We start from the raw sequence: 23,573 nt of genomic DNA, 5'->3' as shown, positions 1-23,573 counted from the left end.
GCTACTGAATAAGAGCAGCACCACACAGAGGAGCACTTTTTTTCTCTAAGGTGGTTGGTCATTGTTTCACCTCCAGCTATAAATGGTTATAAAGCAAAACCAGTGTGCCACTAGTAAAGCTGCAAACAGTGCTGGCTCTGTGCCTATGACCCCACGGAGCCGTACATCAGCCCCCTCCTTTTACAGACCTTCTTCCTCCTACCCTGCAGGGTACAGTCTGGGCAGATGGAGTCCATTTCCATACCCCTTGGCTCACTCTCTTTTTTCAGAAATACAGCCTTGACTCCCAACCCCATTTATTCATCTGCCTCTTCCACCCCACTTTCTGACGGACAAGTGCTCCCTCACTTCTCAGAGGGCACCGCCTGCACAAATGATCTTGCCCTGCAGCTCAAGCCTGTAACGCTGCTCGCACAGCCAGCAGCCGCTACCTGCCCCAAACCCCTTACAAGCGATTCTTAAAACATGCCAGCCACATTAGGAGAGTCTCTGGTTTCTAATGCAGTTACAGGGGGAAAAAGCTTTCTACATTTGGTTCAAAGGAAACTGAACTGTGTGGCAGAAGCAGCTGTTTAGCAAGGTTTCCTATTGTTGAATCCAATGGCAAATCCAAAAAGTAGCATTAAGATCATCTTCTCTTTCTTCCCGTGCTAGGTGAGTAGTGCACAGCGGTAGTCCTGGCTTTCGCTGCCACCTCCAGGCATACTGCTTCCCAGCACCACAATTCATGCAGCTGAAGAGGCTGCTCTTTAAAACAACCCTTTTCCTTTAAATTAACCAACCTGTTCTAAAGTAGGCTTTGCCCAGTGAACCCCATGACTCTTCCTGGAACTGGAAAGTAACTGGGTAAAAGGAAGGGAATCCCCTAGCAGCAAAAAGGTCGCATCAAAACCCTCTATGCCACGCTATTCTTCTTCAGAGTTTAAAGACCACTGCCTCAGCTGAATTCAAATCTTTTCCCCCATGGCCACATCTCACATGCCAGAGGCTGGAAGAGTCCTTTGCTCGTGAAGAATCCCCTTATGCTGCTAAACAGGCTGTCCTGCAGATCCTAATAACAGCTCTGACCTATGCTACAGGAATGGAGCCAAAATGGGACTGAAAGAAATTACTTCCAGAGGCCAAGGGATGTTTCTGCTATTCTGTACCCTCCGAGCACGTCAGTTCACCCCTCCTTGCTCACTCAAAAACGATAACCAAAATTTAGTATAAGCACACTTTAGTATTTAAACCTGGTAAAACAAAAACTTTGGGCTATGGAAGACACATACTAGTCCTTCAAATTATATATAGGATTCTGGTTTAAACGAAAATCGATATTTAGAGGATTTCAATTCTCTACCTCCTACTTGTTCTGCTTCCTCCAGCCATTTGGACAGTATCGATTTCAGTTTGCACGCGTTCTTGAAACTCAGCTGCAAGTTTTCAAACCGGCAAATAGTAGTTTGGCTGAATTCAGAGCCATGCACAGCAGCCAGTGCTTCTCCAACGTTGGTTTGTGTATAACCTGTCAAGAACAAAGAGAAAAGAGTCTTTTTGGAGCTTTCTAGAAAGGGGTACTTTCCTTGAGACACTTCAGTGCTGACTCTTATGAACAGTGTGTGCCTGCAGTGTCTTCAGGATGGGCTTTCTGCAGAGGTCTCTGTGGCTGACTCCGAGCTCACCTCAGAGATCAGTGTTCAGTCTCCTCTTGGTTTCAGCGGAGTTTTACACTGATTTAGTGGAGTTTTACACTCCGAGATTAGAGAAGGATCCAGACCCCATACCTTTCTTTCTATAGACGGTACAATGGCAATAAGCTGATCCCCGGTGGCACCTCTGGTCTCCTTTTATTTGTTGTGACAACTAAGTTGAAGCGGTCGCAGCAATGCTGCAGTTTCCGTGCAGACGCTGACTTTGTAACGGCAGCTCCCCATTCAGTGCTCTGAATGTCTTTCCGCTGCGTTTGGGGCTCTGGCTCACCGTCCTCCCCTTCTGCCTCTGCGCCAGAACGGGCACGATCTCTTTAGATGCTGAATGTCTCACGGGGCAGCTTTTCACCCCCAGTTTGATTGCACTGACTCTGTCTCTCAGTCTCGGACCCACAGCCCGTATTAACTCTGTCTTCCCTCGTAAAGCTCAACCTCAGGTTAGTTTTCCTGTGCAAATTGCATTCTTCCCATCAGAGCATTAAGCCCAGTCTTACAGGCTCTGTGCCGTTTGTTTGCATCAGAGGAAGCTCTGCTCCCTCACAAATTCAGCATGAAGGTGCAGTAATTACAGTGATTAATAGCTTAGGGCCTAGGAAACCTTTCCACTGTGGTGGCAGACATTAAATACATGATTTACAGCAAAACTGACCAAGTTGCAAACACTATTTTAAACCCTACATTTTTGTTTCAGTCCTCATTTTTACACTGCAAATGGAACACACTAGCTTTCTAGCTGTTGAAATAATGCATAGATACCTGTAATAACCTTATAATTTTTTATTTTTACATTTATAAAGCTGGATTTTTGTAGGATGCCCTATTTTGCAATGATACAATATAATGTTATAAGCAATAACGTAAAAATTGCAACTCTTCATTCAGAGTACTCAACGTTCATAAATGGGATGAATCTGCAGCATCAGATGTTTTTGTTTTTTTTTTTTTTTTAGTACAGTTCAAACAAGAATGAGATGGGCTTTGCAATGTACCTCAATCCTTCTGTAGAAAGGAGAAATTCCCTACAGATGAGAAAGACAAGGCTCAGTCCACCTTTGTCCTCAGCTAAGCTTGCCCAGTGAAGGCAAAGCAGCTCACCAGAGACCCATCTCGTGTCAGTCCCAGTAGTTATCAGACAGCAACAGAGATACCAGTTGCTGCTGTACCTGTGTCTTGGCACAAGAAAAGAAAACAGGAAGAGAAACTTCTCACCTGTGTGAAAGATTTGTCACCCATCTTGTATACTAAACTGACATTGCACCATCTTGTGCGATGGAGCACTTGATGGGGAAGACAACGGGCATTAGAAACATGTACTGCCCTAAGTTGCAGAAAATTTGGGGCTGTGCAAAATAACACACCTGCTACTCAATATAATTTAATAAACAGCAATAATTTTCTCTGCACTTAAATCATTTAAGGGCAGGGAAGTTTAAAGTAATTTTCTGCATACTAAGTTGCAAAAAGCTGAAGTTCATTAATTCTGTGCGAGTCTTCTAGGAATGAAGAAAGTTTGGCAGTGCGAGGCAGGATTAGAGTTATGATTAGGCAACTGCAGAGGCTAGACCATAACACATTCAGAAATAATTGGACTTCCATTGGAATTTTTCAGCCTTTTGTTTGCTCACAGAAAGCGCATACCCAACTTAATTCTCCGCAGCTTGAATTCATTAGCAAATTTCTCCAGTTCTCTGATTTCAGGGGAGTCCATGTCGACAGGCTCTTCGACAGACTTGCTTTTTCTGCGGAACTCCTGCTTGAAGTCTGCGGTGGCAGGATCGTCTGCGAGGAGGGACTGGTGCATGGGCGTGAAGCCGTGGCCCAGGGCACAGGAGCTGGCGCTCAGGGCGTGCTCCGGGAATTTGTAAAGGCAAGGGGTCAGGCTACCTGAGCAACACCAAAAAAACCCCTCAGTAAAGTTAGTCTTTACTGCTACACAATAAAAGCATGCCTTCATAATCTCATAATCGATGTATGTAATATTTATTATAGAACATATGCAAAAGTATCCAAGAGTGAGGATCTCCTAGGAGACATGGTCTCTCTCTTGTCCTCATGCATGAAAACAGACACTTTTACAAGCCATAGCCATCCCTTTTTCATAGCAAACTGTGATGCACTTAAATAGGACTGTAAATGGTCCAGACTTAAACAAACAGCAATCCAGGACCTCAGGTGGAATTAAGTGGCACAATGAGATTAATGCATCTGTGTCATTTTGAGTCACCTAAAATGTGTCAGTCTTTGTTTTCTGGTACAAAGAATATTTCCCTGTAAATACCATTTGACGCCCAGACAAGAAACTACCTTGGTTTAGTTTTGGCATAAAATTTGTTTGAGGAAAGTACACAGGTAAGAGCTCAAATGAAAAAACAAAAACAAAACCAAAACAAAACAATATAAAACCCAAGCAAAAAAACCCCAAACACAAACCTAAAACCAACATATTCAGAATAACTCTTCTGGCCTAAAAAGAAATTGCTCAAGCCCAAAACAAAACTATCTCATGCTACGTTTTGTTCATAAAGATCAGACTTAACAAGTAGATTCAGTTAAGAGTGAAGGCTGGTTTTTTGCTAGATATTGTACATAGAGTTAAAGAGTCTTTGACCTGAAGGAGAAGAAAAAAAAAAAATCATTGGAGAAATATTAACAGTCTTCAGTGTATCTGGTGCAGCCAGTAAATTTCAGGTTCTCAGGACATCCCAATTTTCTAAATTACACAGAACTTTGTAGCAGAACTCAGAATTTCATTAACCTCCCACCCCTTCCTCCATTTACTTTTCTTGTCTTCACTGCCCTGATTGCTCTCACCAGCGCTGGGGGTTCTCATCCCATAGGAATATTTTATACGCTTCACACAGGAAAACCACAACACACACACCCCCCAACACAAAAACCAACCAAACCAATCAAAAAAAACCCTAAAAGAGTAAAGGAAAGACTAAAAAAGAGAAGAACTTGCTTTGCAAGGTGCTGACACCGTTTACCACATTGGGATGTGGCATGCTGCACGTCTGTAAGATGCGGCTCTGGGAGAGACTTGCTGATAGCATCTCTGGAGTTGCAGGCTTGATGCCTAAAAAAAAAAAGTAAGAGTAAAAAATAAAAGGAGAAAAATGAAGATATTTATTTTGGAATGAAACAGAATGAACTTCTGAGCGATACCTTTTGTTTAATACCTATTAACTTTTCCCAGGGATCTGAACAATGCCAGGAATGTTTGCAATAGACACAAAAAATGGATAACGGAATAGGAGCATCTGGACTTTTCCACACCATGAAGTCTAGTCTCTTATCCCTAAAAAGTCCCTATGCAAATATTTCATTCATTCTTGAGTGAAATAAAATGCTGAGTTTGATTTGGGATTAGCTCTAACTCACGATTGTTTCCTGGGAGTTGCGTTAATTTGGTTCATGGCAGTATCTCATTGACTGCTACTGGAACTTGCATGGAATAACCATTCCTCTTTCTCACTCAACCTGGGGCATGGAAAACTGAGCAGGATGCTAGCATACATTCACGAGTGTAAAAATCCATGATCGTTTGTATGACCTGCTTGCTGAATTCAGCTATCCTTCCACTATGCCACCGTTTTATTTTATAGCTCCAGTCAGGGCTCCATCACCCCAGGTACTGGTAACACACAGGTATATCAGCTACGTTACTCCTGGTCCCTCAAAAAGTGATGATTACCAGGGAAAGTGGGCATAGGTGAGCAAAAAGAGCAGCACTGTCCTGATCTTGTACAGAGAAATCAGGTACAGATTTCCCGAGAGATGCAGAGGTTTGGGGAAACGGCACTGACGCCTAATTTCCTACCCCCCTTGTTTGGTACCTTAACCCCAGTCCTGTCCTCTTTAAGGCACTGCCTTGAATCAGTCCCTGTAAAAGAAAACTGACCAAAATCACCATGCTAGTAGCTCACCCGGTGGAGGGTATCTCTCTTACCTGCCATCACGCCGTAGGTGGACGGTTGGTTTCCATAATGACAAGAAGGCACAGAGTAATGAAGGCCTGCCAAAGTGTTTCCCGAAGTCGTCATGGCAAAGCAGATACGGGAGCATATAGGAGTTTGGATCAAAGACAAAACAGATGGGACTGGTAAGAAAATGTGAGGATTCAAGAGACGGCCTTTAAATTCAGAGGCAGATGGTACCCTTGTACGCAGTTTTCGTGTGCATTCGGTAAGCGTTTAACCCTGGGCCATAACCACCAGGTTAACACTGCTGGAAGTCCAGACACTTGGCCAGGTCGTACTGGATGAGACTGCCAGTATGAATAGTGAGATGCCCTCTGAGCCAAGACCAGAAATTGTCATGCTGTGGTCTCAATGTATTATTTTTACTATAATCTATGGGCGTAACCCAGTTTGCACATACTGCTGAGCAAGGGAAGCATCGAACTCTCCAGGAGGAGACCGGTTCCTCTCCCCACCCTACTTCCACACACCATTTAATTTAGTCTTACAAAAAAAAAAAATTGGTCTGTTGTCCTCACCGTTGTGCAAACCCCGCAATGAACACAGACATCAAGGAAGGCAATATTTTATGCATACCTACGACCTGGGTTTCCAAAAGCAGCCGTTTGGGACATTTGCTTTGAGGCATCCAGAAATCACATTTTCTTAAGTGCCAAGCCACCAAAAAACATTTCAGAGTGCCTTGGCAGAGTAGTAGGGAAACAGGACGACAGACTCCGGGCTCTTCTAAAAAGTTAGGTCTAAATCAACAGTTTCCATCATCAGCACCAAAGCACCCACAATTAATTTATCTCTAGTGTTTTTACAGGGACGTTTCAGATCTGTGCTCAGTGCCTGAAGAATCAGACAATTATTCTACTGAATAGAAAATGAGAGATATGGCTGTTTCTCATGCATAAGTAGGCACAGAAATGCATATACTCTCCCCTCTAACAACTACTATAAAATATATTAAAAATTCATGTTTGTGAACATTCAGACATGTAAAAACGCACTTTAGAGCACACATTCCAGTTGTTCGAGACAATATAATTAATTAGGGATTAGAATCTCTTTTTTTTTGTTTAAAAAAACCAGCAATCGTAACAGTAAAATGTCCTGTTTAGACAGACTTACACAGATTTAAAATCTACTAAAACAGGTATGCTTATACTAGAATAAATGCATGCAAAATAAAGGGTGCATTAATAACAGTAATGCATTTAGAGAAATACAACATTTCTGTTAAGATCTGAGTGTTTACTGGGTTTTTTCCCCTATTATTTCATAATACATAGACTATAATATTTATGCATAAAAATAGCTTTTTCAACTTACTAATAAGGATTTAAAATTAAATAGCGAGGATGATACTATTTAAATTAAATAATAACAATTAAAGCATTGAGGATACTGCAGAATATCAGCTGTGTGACACGGTATAGTATTTGAACAGAAGTATATTCACCTCTATTTTGTAATACAGAATTGTTACAGGCATTTTTTTAAAAAAATGACATTTAACATAAGTTGTTTTTCAAAATTCTTTCACATCTACCTTGTGCACAAATTCTCCTTAAATGCTTTCACCAGAATGCCATTATTACAATTTCTGAATCTATGTATGAAATTTGTAAACCTTTACTCATTATAGTTAGCACCTTCTATCACTGCTTCTGTTCTCACAGGGTCATCTGCTAGAGGTGATCCTGCAAACAAAAATTCCCACTGACTACAGTGGTATTTGTCCTTGGGCGGTAACTACAAAATATCAAAACCCAAATCTGAAGGAGACCAGCAAATGCTTTTGGCTGGCTGTCACCATTTACTTTTTATTATGAATCAGATGAATCTAGAAAATACTACTATGATACGGATACATAAATTTGGCCTCATACAAAATTTAAATTCTCCTATTCCCTACCACCACTGCTAACCAACAGCCGTATTAGGATATTTTGAGCCTCCTGCTTAATGTGTAAGATCCTGGTATCTATCACCAATGCTGTTTTCATTACTTACATGCTCTTTCTTATTAAAATGTTTTATTACCAATGCATTTCAGGAGAGGCTAGTTTCTTGTTAAAACTCCAAATAAAATTCTTACCTTAATGTAATTTCAAATCAATCAAAACTATTTCTTTTTCTGTTCCTGAAAGCTTTCCATCAACAATTCCTGTATCCCACTTCTGCAGGTTTAAGGCTGCAAGAAAACTCTCTCTTTCTCTGTTTCTCTCTCAGATAGTTCAATGATTACATAGTCCTAGTATTTAAATGCAATTAATTGGATTATATACACAAACACACAAAATTAAAAAATATTTATGAGACTTCTGCCACCAATTTTGAACATCACAAATCTTAGTCTTGATTCAGTATGCAATAGGCTTTATAAAGCAATGTTTTCCCTTCTTGAAAACTTCCACAAATTATATTTAGACTTGACCTGTTTTAAATACATTTCCTATTTAAAGTAACATTATTTTAAATTGTGGTTACATAATAAACAAACTTCCAATTAATTTACATGATGCTTGTCATTGAAGACTACGTAGTCGTAACAACAGGGACAGTGTTTGAACCTGTTCTAAGTTAATGCATTGGTAGCATACTTAAGCCTCATCTTGTAACAAACTCACATAAAGCTACAGATTTAGCTTGAACACGAACATTTGGAGTGTTCCTGATGCACTCATCATGCAGTTTTGTGAAAATGCTTCTACTTTAATGTAGTCCCAATCACACATACTATTGATACCAAACACTTTAAATATTGCAGAACTCAATGAACACGTATCATCCAAAAGCATTTCAAATGAGGGTTACTGAGAGCAAGATTATTTTTAAAAAGTACCTGTAGACACAACATTGGTGGCATGGTTAGAAACCGGCAGGCACTCTGCGGCGCTGTGATGCATTATCAGAGGCAGAGAGGGAGAAGAGTCAGAATTCAAGGGTACAAAAGCGTCAGATGAAGCAAACGCTTGGCAAGTCATAACCTCCAACAGGCAAGAGAGCCACTTGCCCCTGTTTTCTAACAGAGCAGATCCTGCGCGAGTAATGGCAGCTCAAGCTCTATTCCAAGCTTTTTACCTGCATATACATATACGGGAGGGCTCCAGAGCACAGGGAGGTCGTGTGCAGGTATTTATACCACTAGGAAATCCCTTTATCCATTTTAATGGTTTTTGGTTGGGTTGGGGTTTTTTTCCAGCAATATTGCTATACTGCTATAGAGCCTCCTTCCTTCCCACACAAACACAATACGTGTTCAGTTAAGGGGGGGAGAGGGGGGGAGAGAAAAAGGAAACCAGAGACATGATTTGACAGATATTTTCAATTAGGCCTTTTGTGAAGAACAATGACCAGGGGAAAAAAATATAAAAGTATCGTCTCCAAAGTCAGTAGCAATGAGATACGTACGTTTAATACTAAATAGGTTTCTACAGTTAACACCTGCCCCAAAATCTCATCCGGGCAGTTGTCTGGAAGGCAACCCAGCTGAGAGCTCAATCGAAAGTCTGCAAAAGTCTTAGAGCAGAACTTCTAGCAAAATAATCTAAATTAACTTAAGTCCCAGCAGTTGCACAGTGATGATTTGTCTTAACATATACTAGTATAAATCAGAGATGTGTAACATCAAGCAGCTGTATCCAGGAGAAAGATTGTGAACAGATAGCTCTACATAAGCATGACGTGCTAAATGTTTATCTAAGAAAAACCTTTAAAAGAGCCCATAGTGTCATGTAAAACTCATTGATAATTCCTGTTATTAATTTATACTACTGCACCATCTACAGTCTCATCCAGAAGGTCTTGGTCTTTATTGTGTTACACACTAAGTAAAAGCAGGATCTTTTCTCAAAGAAATTACTAAGTGATTTGCTGGCATGAGATTGGAATTACTTTGGAGCAGTCAAGAACATACAGGTTACCCTAAAAATTATTAAAATTACTGTGGTACACTACAGTCACATATTATATGTATATGCCATAAATTTTAAAGGAAAAAATGACACATTGTCATTTATTTTTACTTTTTAGGAGGTAAAATGTATTGATGTTGTCTTATTTTGGTTTTTTTTGGGGGGGGGGTTGGTATGGTGTTTTGTTTTTTTGCTGTTTTGTAATCAAAGATGGTTGGGTCAGATCGTTTATTTATTTTATATAAAGATGACAATAATTTCCCTCTGTTTGGTATTCCAACCTGGTTCAAATGTCTGAATTAGGATTTTGATGGCATAGACTTCAGATTAGTGATATGGGACCAATCATACATGTTATCGTGTCATTTTTCATGGATTATTGCAGAATTGGTATTGCATCGAGCCACTCTGTGGAACTCTTGATATTATCTTTAAATGTGTTGAGGATGGCTGTTTCTGAGGTTGTTGAGAAATTTCAGAAGTACTGCATATGGCAAATTGTACGTGTGCTCTAACAGTGGTGAGGGTCTATGGTCATAACTGCTATCCATATATGCACTTTCATATTGCAAAATACCCAAAAACTTTAAAATAATCCTTGAAATACTATGGAAGACACTGTCATGAAATGAACTGCCACCTATATTACTTTAGGCTTGGTCCAATACATATTAAAGTCTGTGGACTCATAAGTACACTGACTAATAAATGAGAACCGAGTCTTAAACTTTAGTATTTCATTCAGCTGAGGGTATATTTTGAACCCATACAATTCTCAGATCAGAGCATGGCACTGAAGGAAACTCGGACAGTATAACAACAATGACAGTACCTTATAACACCTTACAGACTATCAGCAGTTCTCAAATGGTATATCCTTCTTATGACACAAAAAATTTTATTAGCTCCAATGGCAGATGTGTAGCACACTTGGCCAGACTGCTGTGCCTAATAGAAAGCGCATAAACTGTTACTCAGTTAATTCAACAACTATTTTAAGCTTTTTCATTCTCGTGACCTTTTCTCCCTCAGCAAAGAGCATGATGCATCCATGAAGGGCTTCAGTCCACCTACCCACTGGGGCCTTGAAGCCATGGGAGAAAAAGGAAGACTAAGAATAACTTGTCCTTGACAATTCTTTCTTCTCAAATCCCAACAGTTAATATTTCTAATGCAAACTCATAGCTAAATGCAAAGGGATTGTAGCCCATACCCAAGTGCAAGATGGAGCTCACTTCCAGATTTCCATTTCTTCCTGAGGTCTGGAAACTTACCTATCTTTGCCCAGGTGCTCAAGCTTTCCCAGACCTATACAGTTCATTAGAGGAGGTTGTAGTAGGTTCATGAAGAGTGCTCACCTGCAGAAGCTGGGGCCGAGAGACACTGGGAAAGCACATGCAGCCAGCAATCATGAGGCATTGAACTTTTCCTCAGAGTACAGTAAAAAGCTGTTCTGCGACACCATCCCAGACACAACCTCAAATGATTTTTTCACACCACTGTTATTGAGCGTTTTGTTTCATACTGCCGAATTACTTGTATTTTTATGTTTGTGCCACATTGCCTACTTCTCACTGTAGGTAACCACTTCATTATATTTTTTGTTTTGATTATGACTGGGTTTAGTTGCATTCAGTTTAAAATAAAGTTATTTGGCTGTGATTTTGAGGATCCTGAATAGCTAGACTCTGTAACCAATACTAGGTATTTGACAAATTTCACATTCATCAGAATAGTGGAGTTCATTTCTAAAGAGAATAGCACCTCTCCTACACCTTTGTTACAACCCTCTGTGAATACCATGCTAATCTGTTACTACTTCTGTTCCCTTGGTGGTGAAGCCCTGACACGCCAGCCACACTCAGCTATTTGGCTGGGCTTCAGACTGTGTCTTATCCAAAGTTACCCTATGACTCCATAGATAATAATTTCATGGTCAATTTTAAACTCTGCCTCACAAGGCTTTTGCCAACATTTGCTCTTCTTATCGCAGCTCCTATCTAGATCTGCAGTATTATTCTTCTGCTTTTTTAGGGAGGTCCTGGGGCCATGTGGTCCTGAGAAGCACCTCCTTACTGCCATGCTGACATCTCAGGAACCTGTGCCAGGTCTTTGTCCAAGGACACTCCATTCTGGCCGTAAGAACATGTTAATGATAAGCAAAAAGGAGGATACAGTGCTCTTCTCCTGTGTCAAAAAGCAATCAGACTTTGGGACTGGAGAAGTCAGGTTGAACTAGCAGCAGTTTCTCACTGACAGAAGACCCAAGTTGTTCCAGGCTGGTAGACCACAAATGGGAGACCTGGAGTGATGGGGAGGTTTTTGAGTGGGTTGGTTGGTTGATTGGGTTTTTTTAGAAAAAATATCTTAATCTTACAGGACTGTAAAGGCTACCCAAGGTCCTTTTTTCCTCCTCAGAAATTGAGAGGATGTGCCAGCTTATCTACAGCCTCAGAGCAGAAATGCACTCCCTTACTTCATTATATTACCTATGTCTGTCCTCCCTCCAAACTGCACTCTTTGGCCAGACCTTAAAAAGGAAGGCAGAACTGTACTAATAAATCCCAATCATCTGCATCTCAACACTTAGCATCCCAACTTTGGACGGCTTATGGACACCAAATGGATGTGTCCTTTTCTGGTGAGAGAGTGCCTTATGAATCAGAAAGGCTTCACTGGACGTACTCAAGCAGACCAAGAAATATACATGGACATTACTATCACCCAGAGACCGCCCTCTTCCTTTATTTCTGCATTGTCTTCTAGTAGTTAAAAATGAGATGGTAACAGTACAGCTGAGGGTTTCTGCCAGCAATTTCAGATCTGCTGCCACCAATTGAAAGAGATTGTCCCTTCCCTATGCTTACATGTGCTCTCAAAAATTCAGTGCCCTGTATTTCTGCCCTGAAAAACGGACCTCTTTCTCCACTTGAATGGTGATGTGACATTGGTACATGTCACAGTAAAGCCCATCTACCCCCTCCTGAATCCTCAGCTGAAACTGGCCTTTCAAGTGGCTATTACTTCTGTAAGGGTGACTAGGGATAATTAAGATTTTTAATGACAGAGCCCTTTTTTACACTGTCCCCTATGGGATAATGCTGAGCTCACTTTAATTTCTTCCCTTAAGTTATCTCCAATTTTTACTTCATATTAGGAGACTGATTCTTTTCCCCCTAGAACTGTTCTGATTGAATCCCAAAATACTGAAGAGAGCCTTCAAAAACCCTTCAAGTTTTTCTCTAGACAGAATTAAGCTGTTTGTTTTCGTGGCAGAAAGATCCCTTCACGTGTTTTTCTCAGCTCAGAGATAGCCTTTCATTGTAGTCTCTCAGGACTGGCTGTGAGACAGCCAGGGAAAGCACCATTATTTTGGTCACAGAAGCACAGCATCTCTGTTCCCATGCTGATCCACAACATGGATTTTCATCCTCGCCTTTGCCAAGCACTAAATAATTGCAAAGGAAAACAGACACAATGCAGGTCTTGGCAGCATCATTCATTCACTCCTTTTCCTGAGTCTCCAAGACTTTCTTCTAGACAAGTTGCAAATATAAGGCTTGTCCAAATAAAAAGCAAGCATAATCACTAGGAAACTCCTAAGGCTGAAACATATCTCACTCTAATAATTTTCCACATGTACATTTGCACTCTGGAGAGCGTGTGTATATACTCACACACCCATGTATCCCTCTTTCCCAGTAATGCATCTCAGAGAACCTCTGGTTCCTTGGGGAGTAAGCTTCACACAATTTGCATCCTGTCATCCCTGTATGTTTTTGCACAATGTGCTTTTACGTAAAAATTCCTCTGTCATGTTTCCTTTTTATGCAGAATACCTAACTTCCCAGGTTTTCAATCCATAATTTCATGGTTAGTTTTTACTAAATTGGGTAAAAACTATAAAATAAATAGGAAGCAGAAAACTATCTTCTGACTTGTTTCTATTTTGCCAGTAACAGTCTTTTGTAGATATACCATAACACAATGGGTTGTGCATGTTCCAACTGCATTCTGGATTTCCAAAGAGTCCCCAGGCTTTCAGTTGTATCACTCCTCCATGCAGAGTATTTTCTTAATTCATTGTACTCCTGGCACACTCTGCACGACTCAGCAACCCTGCAAAGCTGAGGAGTCTGTTGTAACTGTTACACATGAAGCATCCGAACTCTGCCTGCTCGACGCTGTGTAACAAGAGCATCTGCAAAACATAGCAGAGGCCATTACCCGTGCACAGCCTCTAAAAGATCCTTATTGGAACAGCAAGTGCACAGTTCCTCCTCTCCACATGTCAACGCGGTAGCACGCTTGGGCCTCAGCTCTCAGGCAGAAACCCTCTATCATTGCTGCAGAGGCTACATTGGAAAGCTGGTCTGTGAAGCCCACAGTAATGGCGAGGGTAGCCCCTTAAATACAGATGCTGGGGCTGCTCCTCGGTATCACAAATGGACTTTATTTTTCAAGGACTTGTCTTCACAGAGTGAGCGGTGCCAACGGTCAGGTAGTATCAACAGGAGCTGGAAGTACTGAGCATCGCAAAAAGGCAAGGCTGAGAGAGATTTCAGCACGTCTTGGAACGTAAGCATTAAATATACCAGCATTATCGCACAAAATCAGTGACCTGGATGGAAATAAGCACTAGTGATACAATTGCAGATGCTATGTAATTTTTGCAACATTTTAATATTTTCAGTAGTTCACAACTGCTCTAAAGATCTGCATGTTTACACAATCCTTCCCCTTATTTTTACTATCCAGAAAGTTCTTTAACTGAAATTACTATGCTCATGTTATTGAAATACTAAAAATACAGAGGGGTATCATATATTTATGCTTTACTTTCCACGCTGTAAATGAACAAGACATCTCTAAGTACATTACACTGTGCACAGAAGAAAAAAAAAAAAAGTCTTCTTTCTTAGGTAAGACATAAATTGACTAACTGTTGGTGTATGCCGTGGATAGTTTCATCCACAAATGATGGGGAGGGAGGGCAGATTAAACATTTTCAAAGAATACACTTTCCCAGGGACCAGCACAATGCAGTGCACTTTTAAAAACCTATAGAAGGCTTATCCAGCCTTGCTGCCAAAGACTGGTTCGCTGGAGTCTGAGTAAAAAACATGTGCAATTGCATTAGAGCAAACAATAGCCTTAAAGCCTGATTTAGACCAAGTGGGACTACTTGATAAAGACCAAAAAGAAAGTAAGGTTATTTGTTTCTCCAAACCACCTGTCCTTAGTGTTAGATCATCCCCGCAGAAAAGAGCCCCTGAACGTACAGCACAGACATGATCTGTTATCTGCAGGGAAAGGTGGTGTTCCCACGGCTCTCGGAGAACAACCTGAGCCTTGTTGTCATCGTAAAATAGGTTTAAACTTATAGATAAGATCTACAAACTTAAATAACATAGATATACAACTTCCCCTGGTTTGCTTCACGCTCCCAGTCAGACCGATGCTTCTCAAAGTGTTACACATCGCACATACACTGCTAGAGAAAGACCCCGACACTTCGCAGCAGCGGTCCGAGCTCGTTCCAGTGTAACTCCAGTGAAAAGCAGTGTCGGATCAGGCCACAAGCAGTTATGACTGAGCCCAGCCAGTGGACCTATACCAGGTATGAAATTAGCCAACTGTGTGGAAAAAAGTTACAGTTAGCATCTTTAAAACATTTACGAAATACTACTACTAATAAATATTTCACAATTGTTAAAGGCCAGGTTTAAAACTCAGACGTGTTATAATCGACCCATTCTCAGTTAATTCAGGACCACATAACAACCTTTTCAGTGGCAAAAATCTATTTTTTCCATGCAATTTTTCATTTGGAAAGAGAACTTTTCCACACAGAAGATGATTTTCATATATCCTGTTATGAATTTCAATCCACGCGGTGCTATTTTTAGCAATCTAACTTTTCAGTGAGCACTCTTATTCCTGGCCAAGTGACTTTCGGTTTTTCTAATGTCATTTCAGAAAGTGTCTGTAACACCAGGAAGCTTTTATCATGCAAACATGGGCTTTTGCTACAGTATCCAGACCATTAATTCTTTCCTAGTTTTCCCTTTCATATGACAAGACAAACATTGATTTCACAAAGCTTTTGTAAATATTCATGTACACTGAATACAGTGTAAATTGTACTGTGAATCTTGCAAATTCAACATTGCCTCGCAGCTTCAAGGTACTTGACTTCATTATCTAGCTGCATCTAAGCTGAGTTGTCAGTTATGAATCAAGCTTCTGCAGGCACAAGTCATATTTCTTGATATTTTCAGATTCAAACGTGTGTCCAGCTAAAAAAAATACTTTCTAAAGATCAGATCATTCATGCATACTATATAGTATGTGTTTACTAGCACTTAATTAAAACAAACCACAAATAGTAGCTTTGTAAGGATCAAACACTGTAAAATGGTATCACCTGCTAAGACTTTGATTTCACGGTACTTAAAAAGAGAAAAGCTCTCAACATGGTACCTGGGCAAACAAATAATGCTTAGATATGGGAGGGGTGTTGCCTGCTGGATAGTAACATGAAATATTTGAAAACTCTTAACATTTAAAAGTTACTATAGCATAGAAATGAGTTACATTCACTTTAATGGTCCTTTCACGTTCCACCAAATGGTGCATACATCCCCTGCTTCTCAATTTATACTTTCATTAGCAAAATAGTTTCTGCCCAAATGCAGTTAATCAAGAAGTAATGTTTATTAAAAAAAAAAAAAGTTTTGTTTTTTTTTTAAAAAAAAAGAAAAAGGAAAGAAAAATTGACCAGCTCCAGGTCTGAAATGTTACAGAAATGCCCCTTTATACCCTGAAGTGACACAAAGTTGGAAGGAAACAAAATGTAAAGGAATGAGTGTAAGGACATCAGGGCAAATGAATCAGACCTAAGAGAGGGCGAGCTTGCCAGGGTTAAGCTGCTCACCCAGATCCTTGAGATCATAAAGGTCTCCCCAGAAAATGCCTTGGAACCACCCAGATCGGCCATCTGAATACCTACTGACCTAATACTGAAATTCATCAACATTACATATAGCCTAAGACCACATCATCTAATCTCTGTGGCTTTGCTATGAATTACTCCGTTTACTATTAAAGATGACAAGACCTGTCAGAAAAGCCAGAATCTAACTGGCAGTACAAGCTTTCCTCTATCCAAATGTAAAAATATACTAAACATAACTTTTTCTCAGAAGCTGGGCTTATATGATTAAGCTATTGTATTAAACAACGACAATGAACAAACCCCCAAATATTTTTCTTGAAAGTATCTTTCACTTTACATATCTCCAAAAGCAAAATTTCTTTTTCATTCCCGGAGAGGGCATTGAATACTAGCCTCACTATCTTTTGAAAGGATTTCAGAAATTTCCTTCTAGAGGTCAGAAATCCTGAAGTGATCAGAGTACATTTGAAGGCTCAAAACGTTCTTCCGTGGCTGTTTATCACAGCGAGATGCCCTCAGCATTACAGCCTGTGCCTTCTTTGAAGAACATGCACCTTCTGTGTTTTGCTGGGAAGAGGAATTTCATGATCTGGGTTTAGGCCCATCTCCGGCTCTCGGTGGATCACAGCAAAGTTTCTGCCATAGCAAGACAAACTTCCTGAGCATCTTCACCTCCTTCATGCCACAGAGTGAAAGAACGTGTCTTACCATATATTCTTTAGGTGACCTCATCTCCAACTCTTTACAATTAACTTAATTAGAATGAATGCCGAAGAAACTTTGGTAGTCTAGACACTTATTATAAGCTGCCAGCAGTTTCACATGATTCAGAGCCAGAGGCAAATGCGTGCCTCATTCGCCCAAACCTCTCTAGGGAAGTGTGAGAGGCATCTAATAGGTAACAACTGAAATCGCATTCTGGGAGACTGATTAATACTTTTGCCCATTGCTCAACTTTATTGGAAACTTTGGACAAGGATCAGTTAAAACTCATGGGAAATGTACTGAATAAGGAGGATTCTCTTTTTTTTTTCCCCCCTCCTTCTCCCTCTGGCATAACACTCATCCTCTGATGTGCTCATCTGTTTCCCTCCGCTCCGTGCCTCCTGTCCCTACTCCCCACTCTCCTTCATTATGTGTCACAGGAAAGAGGAACAGGTTGATATGTTCCCAATTATATCTGGATATCTGACCAGCAGAACTGATGAACACTTTTCAGCTATAAAATTGTTCCAAAACTAAAAGCAAAATCTTCAGTTTCAACAATTTTGGCATAAAACAAATAAAATCAACTTATTTAAATGGGAAGTTTCAGCTTTAATGAAAAGTCATTCAGAATTTCAGAAACTATATCAAAGGCCTCATGCAATGCTCCGGGCATCTTTGATGAGCTTTCATAAATTAAATCAAATACATTTTTTTTTTTATCATCTGAGGTTGTTTTAGATAAAATATTCAAAGATTTTTGATCTGCAGTATTACCAGTGCCATTTAATGCAGTACAGATAGCTTACATAGAATAAATTGTGGGAGGAAAGCTTTCCAGACAAACTGCAACTTTAGACATCCACTCTTTTGGGATTAATCCAAATTTGTGATAATTTATAGGATTGCAATGTTACTTAATAGACTTACAGTAGCAAAGGCACAAGATAAGAGAGAAATCTGTGGATTTTTCTAAATTTAATTTGAATCTTCTGAAGTTACTGCCATTTTTTTAAAAAAAAAAAAAACAACCACCCAATTCTAACACTTCAGATCACAGCTTATACAAATACATTTTGCTCTTTCTTACCAAGATAAACTGTAAAGTTCATACTTCACCCTGAAAAATTACCTATATTCATCTAGGTTCGGCCTAATTAAATGACAGCAACAATCAAGTAAAAAAACCCACCCCGAAACCGGACTCTGAAATACATTCAAAATATTAGGGTCAGACTTACGCAGTAGTCTCAAAATACTTCAAAAATGCTACTTGGTATGAGTACAGCTGGTGAGATGTGGGCTAAATGGGACTTTCTAATGTGCTAAAATGATTAGTGATGAGAACTCAATTATTTCTGTATTCTTGGAACTAAGTGATAAAATAATGCTGCTTTCTTGCATTATCAGTGTAAAATAAAGGTCATCAGCTGGCTACAAAGATCAAGACCTAAGAGAGACTATTATGTGAGCTCCCAGAAAATCCTAGTCATCTATATTCATACCTGAACTTTGCCTGCACAAACCACATTGATGAATATTAGTGTATTAGACAGACAAACATCATCAGCTCAACACGGTCACTAGTTTTGAGTTTCATTACCAAACAAAACATCTTGCAAGCAAAGTGATTTCATTAGCATATTCAAACCACTGACTGGCTCGGTCTGAAGGTCATTTAAAAATACAAGACAAAATTTTAATTCTGAAATCTCACATAACGTTTAAAATGCATTGTTCTTTAGGAAAGTGTTTCGTAACTCTCGCTAAAAATTTAATCCACACAACTCGATTAATCATTGCCAAACAGTGTTAAACCTAAAAAGTGCACCTTCTCAGTAAAAGAATAATCATCATGGTATAGCACCACTTTGCCCTTCGATACATCCTTTCATGTAAAGACCTCGGCCTTGTGCCCAAAGGTATCGCTTCCATTTTATGGGTGAGGAAACTGATGTGCTTAGTAGCTTGCCCAAGAGAATACAAAATCAGTAGCCAGCCTAGGGATAGCAGCCAGATCTATCAATGACATTTTGATCAATGCTTCACTTATAAAACTATACAGCTTTTAAATGTATTCCCGTGCCATGGAGGAAAAGCCTGAAATGTCTCACTAGGTGGACATAAAGACTCAAAAATTCCGCTTGCACTTTCTGGGGTGCATAAAAGGGCAAAGGACCATATTTGTCCAGTGTCCAAATTCAGAAGCCACTGTCCAAGATCTGAGCTGATTCAGTCTCAATACAAGTTGACAACTGAGAGATCATCCTCTCAGTTCAAATATAAGTGAGAATGGGGGTTAGGGAGAGGGGGCTTCCTGATTTTTTTAAAGGTCAGAAGTAAAAACTGTTTGAAAGCATTTGGACGTGTTCCTTTCTCCTCAAGGCAAGTACTTTAATGCTTCTCGTCGGAACTGTGTCTACAGCCCTTTCACAACATCACTGCTCTGCTCACTCGGGCCTCACTCTCCTTTTACAACACCCTACCACAACAGGTACTGTGCTCACAAAATCATGCTGGGAGGCAGGCACGATAGGGCTTTGAAATTTCCTTTTAAATCACAACACTGCATTTTAATCTGACAACATATACGTGTAACACATGGTGAGAAGATTCTCACAGTACCAGCAGGTGTGCTGGCCTGAAGGAACAGGTATTTCAATAAAATACCGTGCCATTTTCCAGGTGTTAAAACAAACAAGCAAAACTCAAACATGTATGTGAGAGGAGGGACACAGAAGAGAGGAGCCCTTCTGCTTCTTTACAGAGAATCACCCCAGGCAAATTAAATCCTAAGTTTAGCTCAACAGCATTTAGACAACTTTGAAATCCCCTCTTTCTTCCCATGCACAGAAGCCCTACGGGGAGAGCAGCAGTAGGCTGCGGGTGGGGAGCGTGATTCTTAGCACGGCTCAATTATGGGTGACCTCCTCTGCTTTGTACCATACCTGAAGCTGTCAAGGTGGTGGCCTTCCTCCTGCTCCACCACCGCCAGGAAGAGGCGGTTGGCCCATCTCCACCTCCCGCCCAGGGCTGATGATCAGCCTGTGGGGCCAGCAGGCAGCGGGGGAACATCAGCATGAGACATGGCCACCAGGAACTCTTACATTTCACATGCAAGGGGCAGCAGTCAGATAACTTTGTAGGAATTCCCTTTTGGAGGGGGATTTCTTCCCCTCCAGAGCAGTCAAACACTCCCCGGCCTATTATTCCTCAGCACCTGCAAGAGCCCCACAAGGAACCTAAAGGATCCTCCCAGGCGATGCCCTGTTCCTTCACCTGCCAGGCCATGCCCATCCGGGGACTGCACAGCATCTCAGGAGCTGGGCTTTTAAGGAATTCTCCATTAAGACACTCTTGCAAAAGATGCATTAAGTCAGGGGACTCCCATAATACAGAGCACAATATACACAACCTAGGGACTTTAAACATGATTTTTCCCCACACACTCCTTCCTATGAGGGGAAGGATTTTACCACAGTGAAATCCCACCATTCACCATTGCAACCTCCCCTGCATAGCAAGGATGTGGTAGGGAAAGAACAGCATGCGCAAGCTGACCACCGTTCTCTACACCTTTTACACCATTTACCACACTACTGCAGTGAATGAGGAGAAATAAGGAAGTTATTGCAAGGAGGATATAAGCCAGACCTTGCAGTAACTTAAAACCAAGAAACATAAATAGCATTCTTAAGTGTCTGGCAAACTATCGGGTTTCTTTTACAAGAATAATAATTATCCATGTGCGATGCTGAATAACAAGTCAGTCGTACAGAGGATTCTGTGCAGACCACATACTCCAAAAGGGCTATACACAAGGAAACGCTAACCTTTCCTACACGCGCCACCTGGACAAAGGATGTGAATACACAGAAATAAAAGGAAATCCTTATCCACATAACACAGACTAGGAAGAGCAGTAACTGAATTCCCCTCCTCGTCTACCCTCTCTGGTTCAGATGTCTCGAATGCAAACTGCCTCCCTGTGCTTGCTTCCCCTTTGCTTCTGAAAATGCTCATTTGAGCAGAGGGAAAGCAAGCACAGGGAAACGGTTTGCAAACCGAGTTCGGCATGGTCTTGAGGCTTACACTGATAATGGTGCCATATATCCACCACTGCACAATGAAATATATTTACGATGGTGGACTTCAACAGTTCAAGTGAAGAATATATTAAAAAAAAAGCCACTTTTACTAATCTTTTCATAACACAATTCATTATAAACCACAAGAAAAACCTTAAGACAAGCATCTATGTGAAACACGTTACGCTGCAAAATGTAATCTAGTTGAGTGTATTTTCCCAAAGCCCTTTGGCTGACCAAACAGATCAGGAAATTTTTCCCTTTTCTGTCACCTTGTTACTTCTTTTTGTTGTTTCCTCCTCTTTTCACACCCTGCTTCCCCCCCGACTTGGAACTGGCTACAATTCCCTTTTCTAAGCTTCCTCCAACTACTCGGTTGACTCAATCACACGGTGCAAAATCACTTGTATTAGAGGACGCCACCTTTCTTGTTGTCCAGTAAAACTTAAAACTACAAGTTGAACAAAAATATACAATATATTAAAAAAAAAGAGCTGGCACATCTGAAAGAAAGCCACTTTTAGCAAAATTGTTCAGAGATTAGGTACAGTCTAACCTTTTTATGTTTAACTGAAAGTTAATGTGGGAGGTATATCACCGTTTCCTCAATGGAAATAAGAAAGTAATTAAAAAAACCCAGCACAATCCCTGTCGTAAAAGTGTAGCAAAGGTGAAAACCACCACTGTTTTTCTGCCAGTTGGCATTTACTAGAAGCAGACCATAGTAATACCACCATATTCCAATAACTTCTATTTAATACTAGTTTTATAAACAGTAAGTTGATTTCTTCCAGAACTTCCCTTTGGATTGTCTCAGACTAACTAACTAGATACCTTCCCCACGGGAGAGAGGCTTCATTAGATCTGAATAAACACCAGCTTTTGATTTTCAGTCTTGGAGCTGTTTAAAAAAGCTGGTGAACGACCCGACTGCTCCTTGCCAGAGAGCATGCAGGCATCTGCCCCCGTTTGCACCATGCACCCCGACACAGAGCGAAAGGAACACAAAATCAGTTTGCTCGTCTCTATTCCAGCACACTGAGAGCGTGATGGCTTTTCCAAGTGCCTGGGAAAAAACACATTCGATTTTCTTAACGTTACCATGCTGATGTGATTCACAGCTACTGTTATTTATTCTGCTGTACAGCTTTCATGCAGATCATCAGCCAAGCAATCTGAATGATGAATTCAGTTCTTACAATGAAATTCTACCACTCTCAGTGACTGTTTTATACTAGCCTGAAACAAATTACCTTTGAGTTCACAAAAGCTTGAACAGAGAAAGCTGACTAAGAAATATGGCATTATAGAAAAAACATATGTCTCTAGTAATGCCTGTGATAACCAATCGTCTCCACATAGCAAACGCGGTACCTGAGCAGAAGATTTCCACAAAGCCATCTCTTAATCTTTTTCTTAATCCAACACTCAGACTCATCTTCACGTTTGCAAAACATAATCACTTGTTCTTTTTTCCCCAAACTGTTGAAAGCACGTCCATATCACCTACGGAATATTCTTCTAAATGAATAGCATGGTGTATTCCCAATAGCAAGCCATTTTTCAAGAGGCAACAAACTTTATATAGAGAATAAATAAATTTATAAAATGAATACTTCATATCTAAAGAGAGAACTAATTGATATTACTAAGTGCCTCCACCTGTCAGAGGATTTTATTAATAGCTTAGCTTTAAATAATCATTCTTAGGTAAAGATTGATTATTTAATTTTCACTATTTGCTAAATGGTTAAGAACGATATAAACCAGTAAAATATCACAGTAGGTGATGTCTGTTTCAGAAGTATCACCTTTGTAGTGAAAGCTACTAGAGCAATATTAGAAAGGAGGTATATGCTGACACAAAACTATTTGCCATAAAAGAGGTAGACAAGACACCATTTTAGCGTGAGTTTGGATTTAAACACATAAACAATCCTGAAAGATTTTCCATGTTCTTACATTAAACTACATGTTAAAAATAAGGGTACCGTTCTAACAGTTGTTTTGGCAGCATGCTTGGCTCTCACTGCGGGCCTGGCAACTCTCTGAAGGGAATTTCTGCAAGATTAGATTTTCTCCATGATCAAGAATCATCTTGTAAGCATAGGAAATCCATGGGCAAAAACTGTAAAAGTTTACTACATATATTTGTTTATACACAAATACATACACATACTTCACAGCTTTGCTTTGGACAGAGAGATAGAGCTGATTGTATGCTTATGTCACAAATATAGCTGAAA

The 23,573-nt window shown here is 40.2% G+C and overlaps 1 protein-coding gene across 3 annotated transcripts in view; it reads right to left on the bottom strand.

Annotated features, from left to right (window-relative positions):
* The window catches only part of POU1F1 (POU class 1 homeobox 1), a 187,768-nt gene that overhangs the window by 5,762 nt on the left and 158,433 nt on the right, over positions 1-23,573 (bottom strand). The window contains exons 1-5 of one of the 3 annotated variants that reach the window (XM_054813403.1): positions 8,505-8,745; positions 5,641-5,790; positions 4,650-4,767; positions 3,330-3,571; positions 1,343-1,507 (exon numbers count right to left, since the gene is read on the bottom strand). In XM_054813403.1, coding sequence (XP_054669378.1) covers positions 1,343-1,507; positions 3,330-3,571; positions 4,650-4,767; positions 5,641-5,790; positions 8,505-8,646 — 817 coding nt within the window. In that variant the 5' untranslated portion in view covers positions 8,647-8,745. Of the gene's footprint in view, positions 1-1,342; positions 1,508-3,329; positions 3,572-4,649; positions 4,768-5,640; positions 5,791-8,504; positions 8,746-23,573 lie in introns of those variants that run through there. The other 2 variants (XM_054813404.1, XM_054813405.1) reach the window with 2 other exon arrangements.

This window comes from Grus americana, chromosome 1 (assembly GCF_028858705.1).
Source record: "Grus americana isolate bGruAme1 chromosome 1, bGruAme1.mat, whole genome shotgun sequence".
NCBI lineage: Eukaryota > Metazoa > Chordata > Aves > Gruiformes > Gruidae > Grus > Grus americana.
The sequence above is the reverse complement of the archived record's forward strand: the minus strand, read 5'-3'. Positions and strand labels throughout refer to the sequence as shown.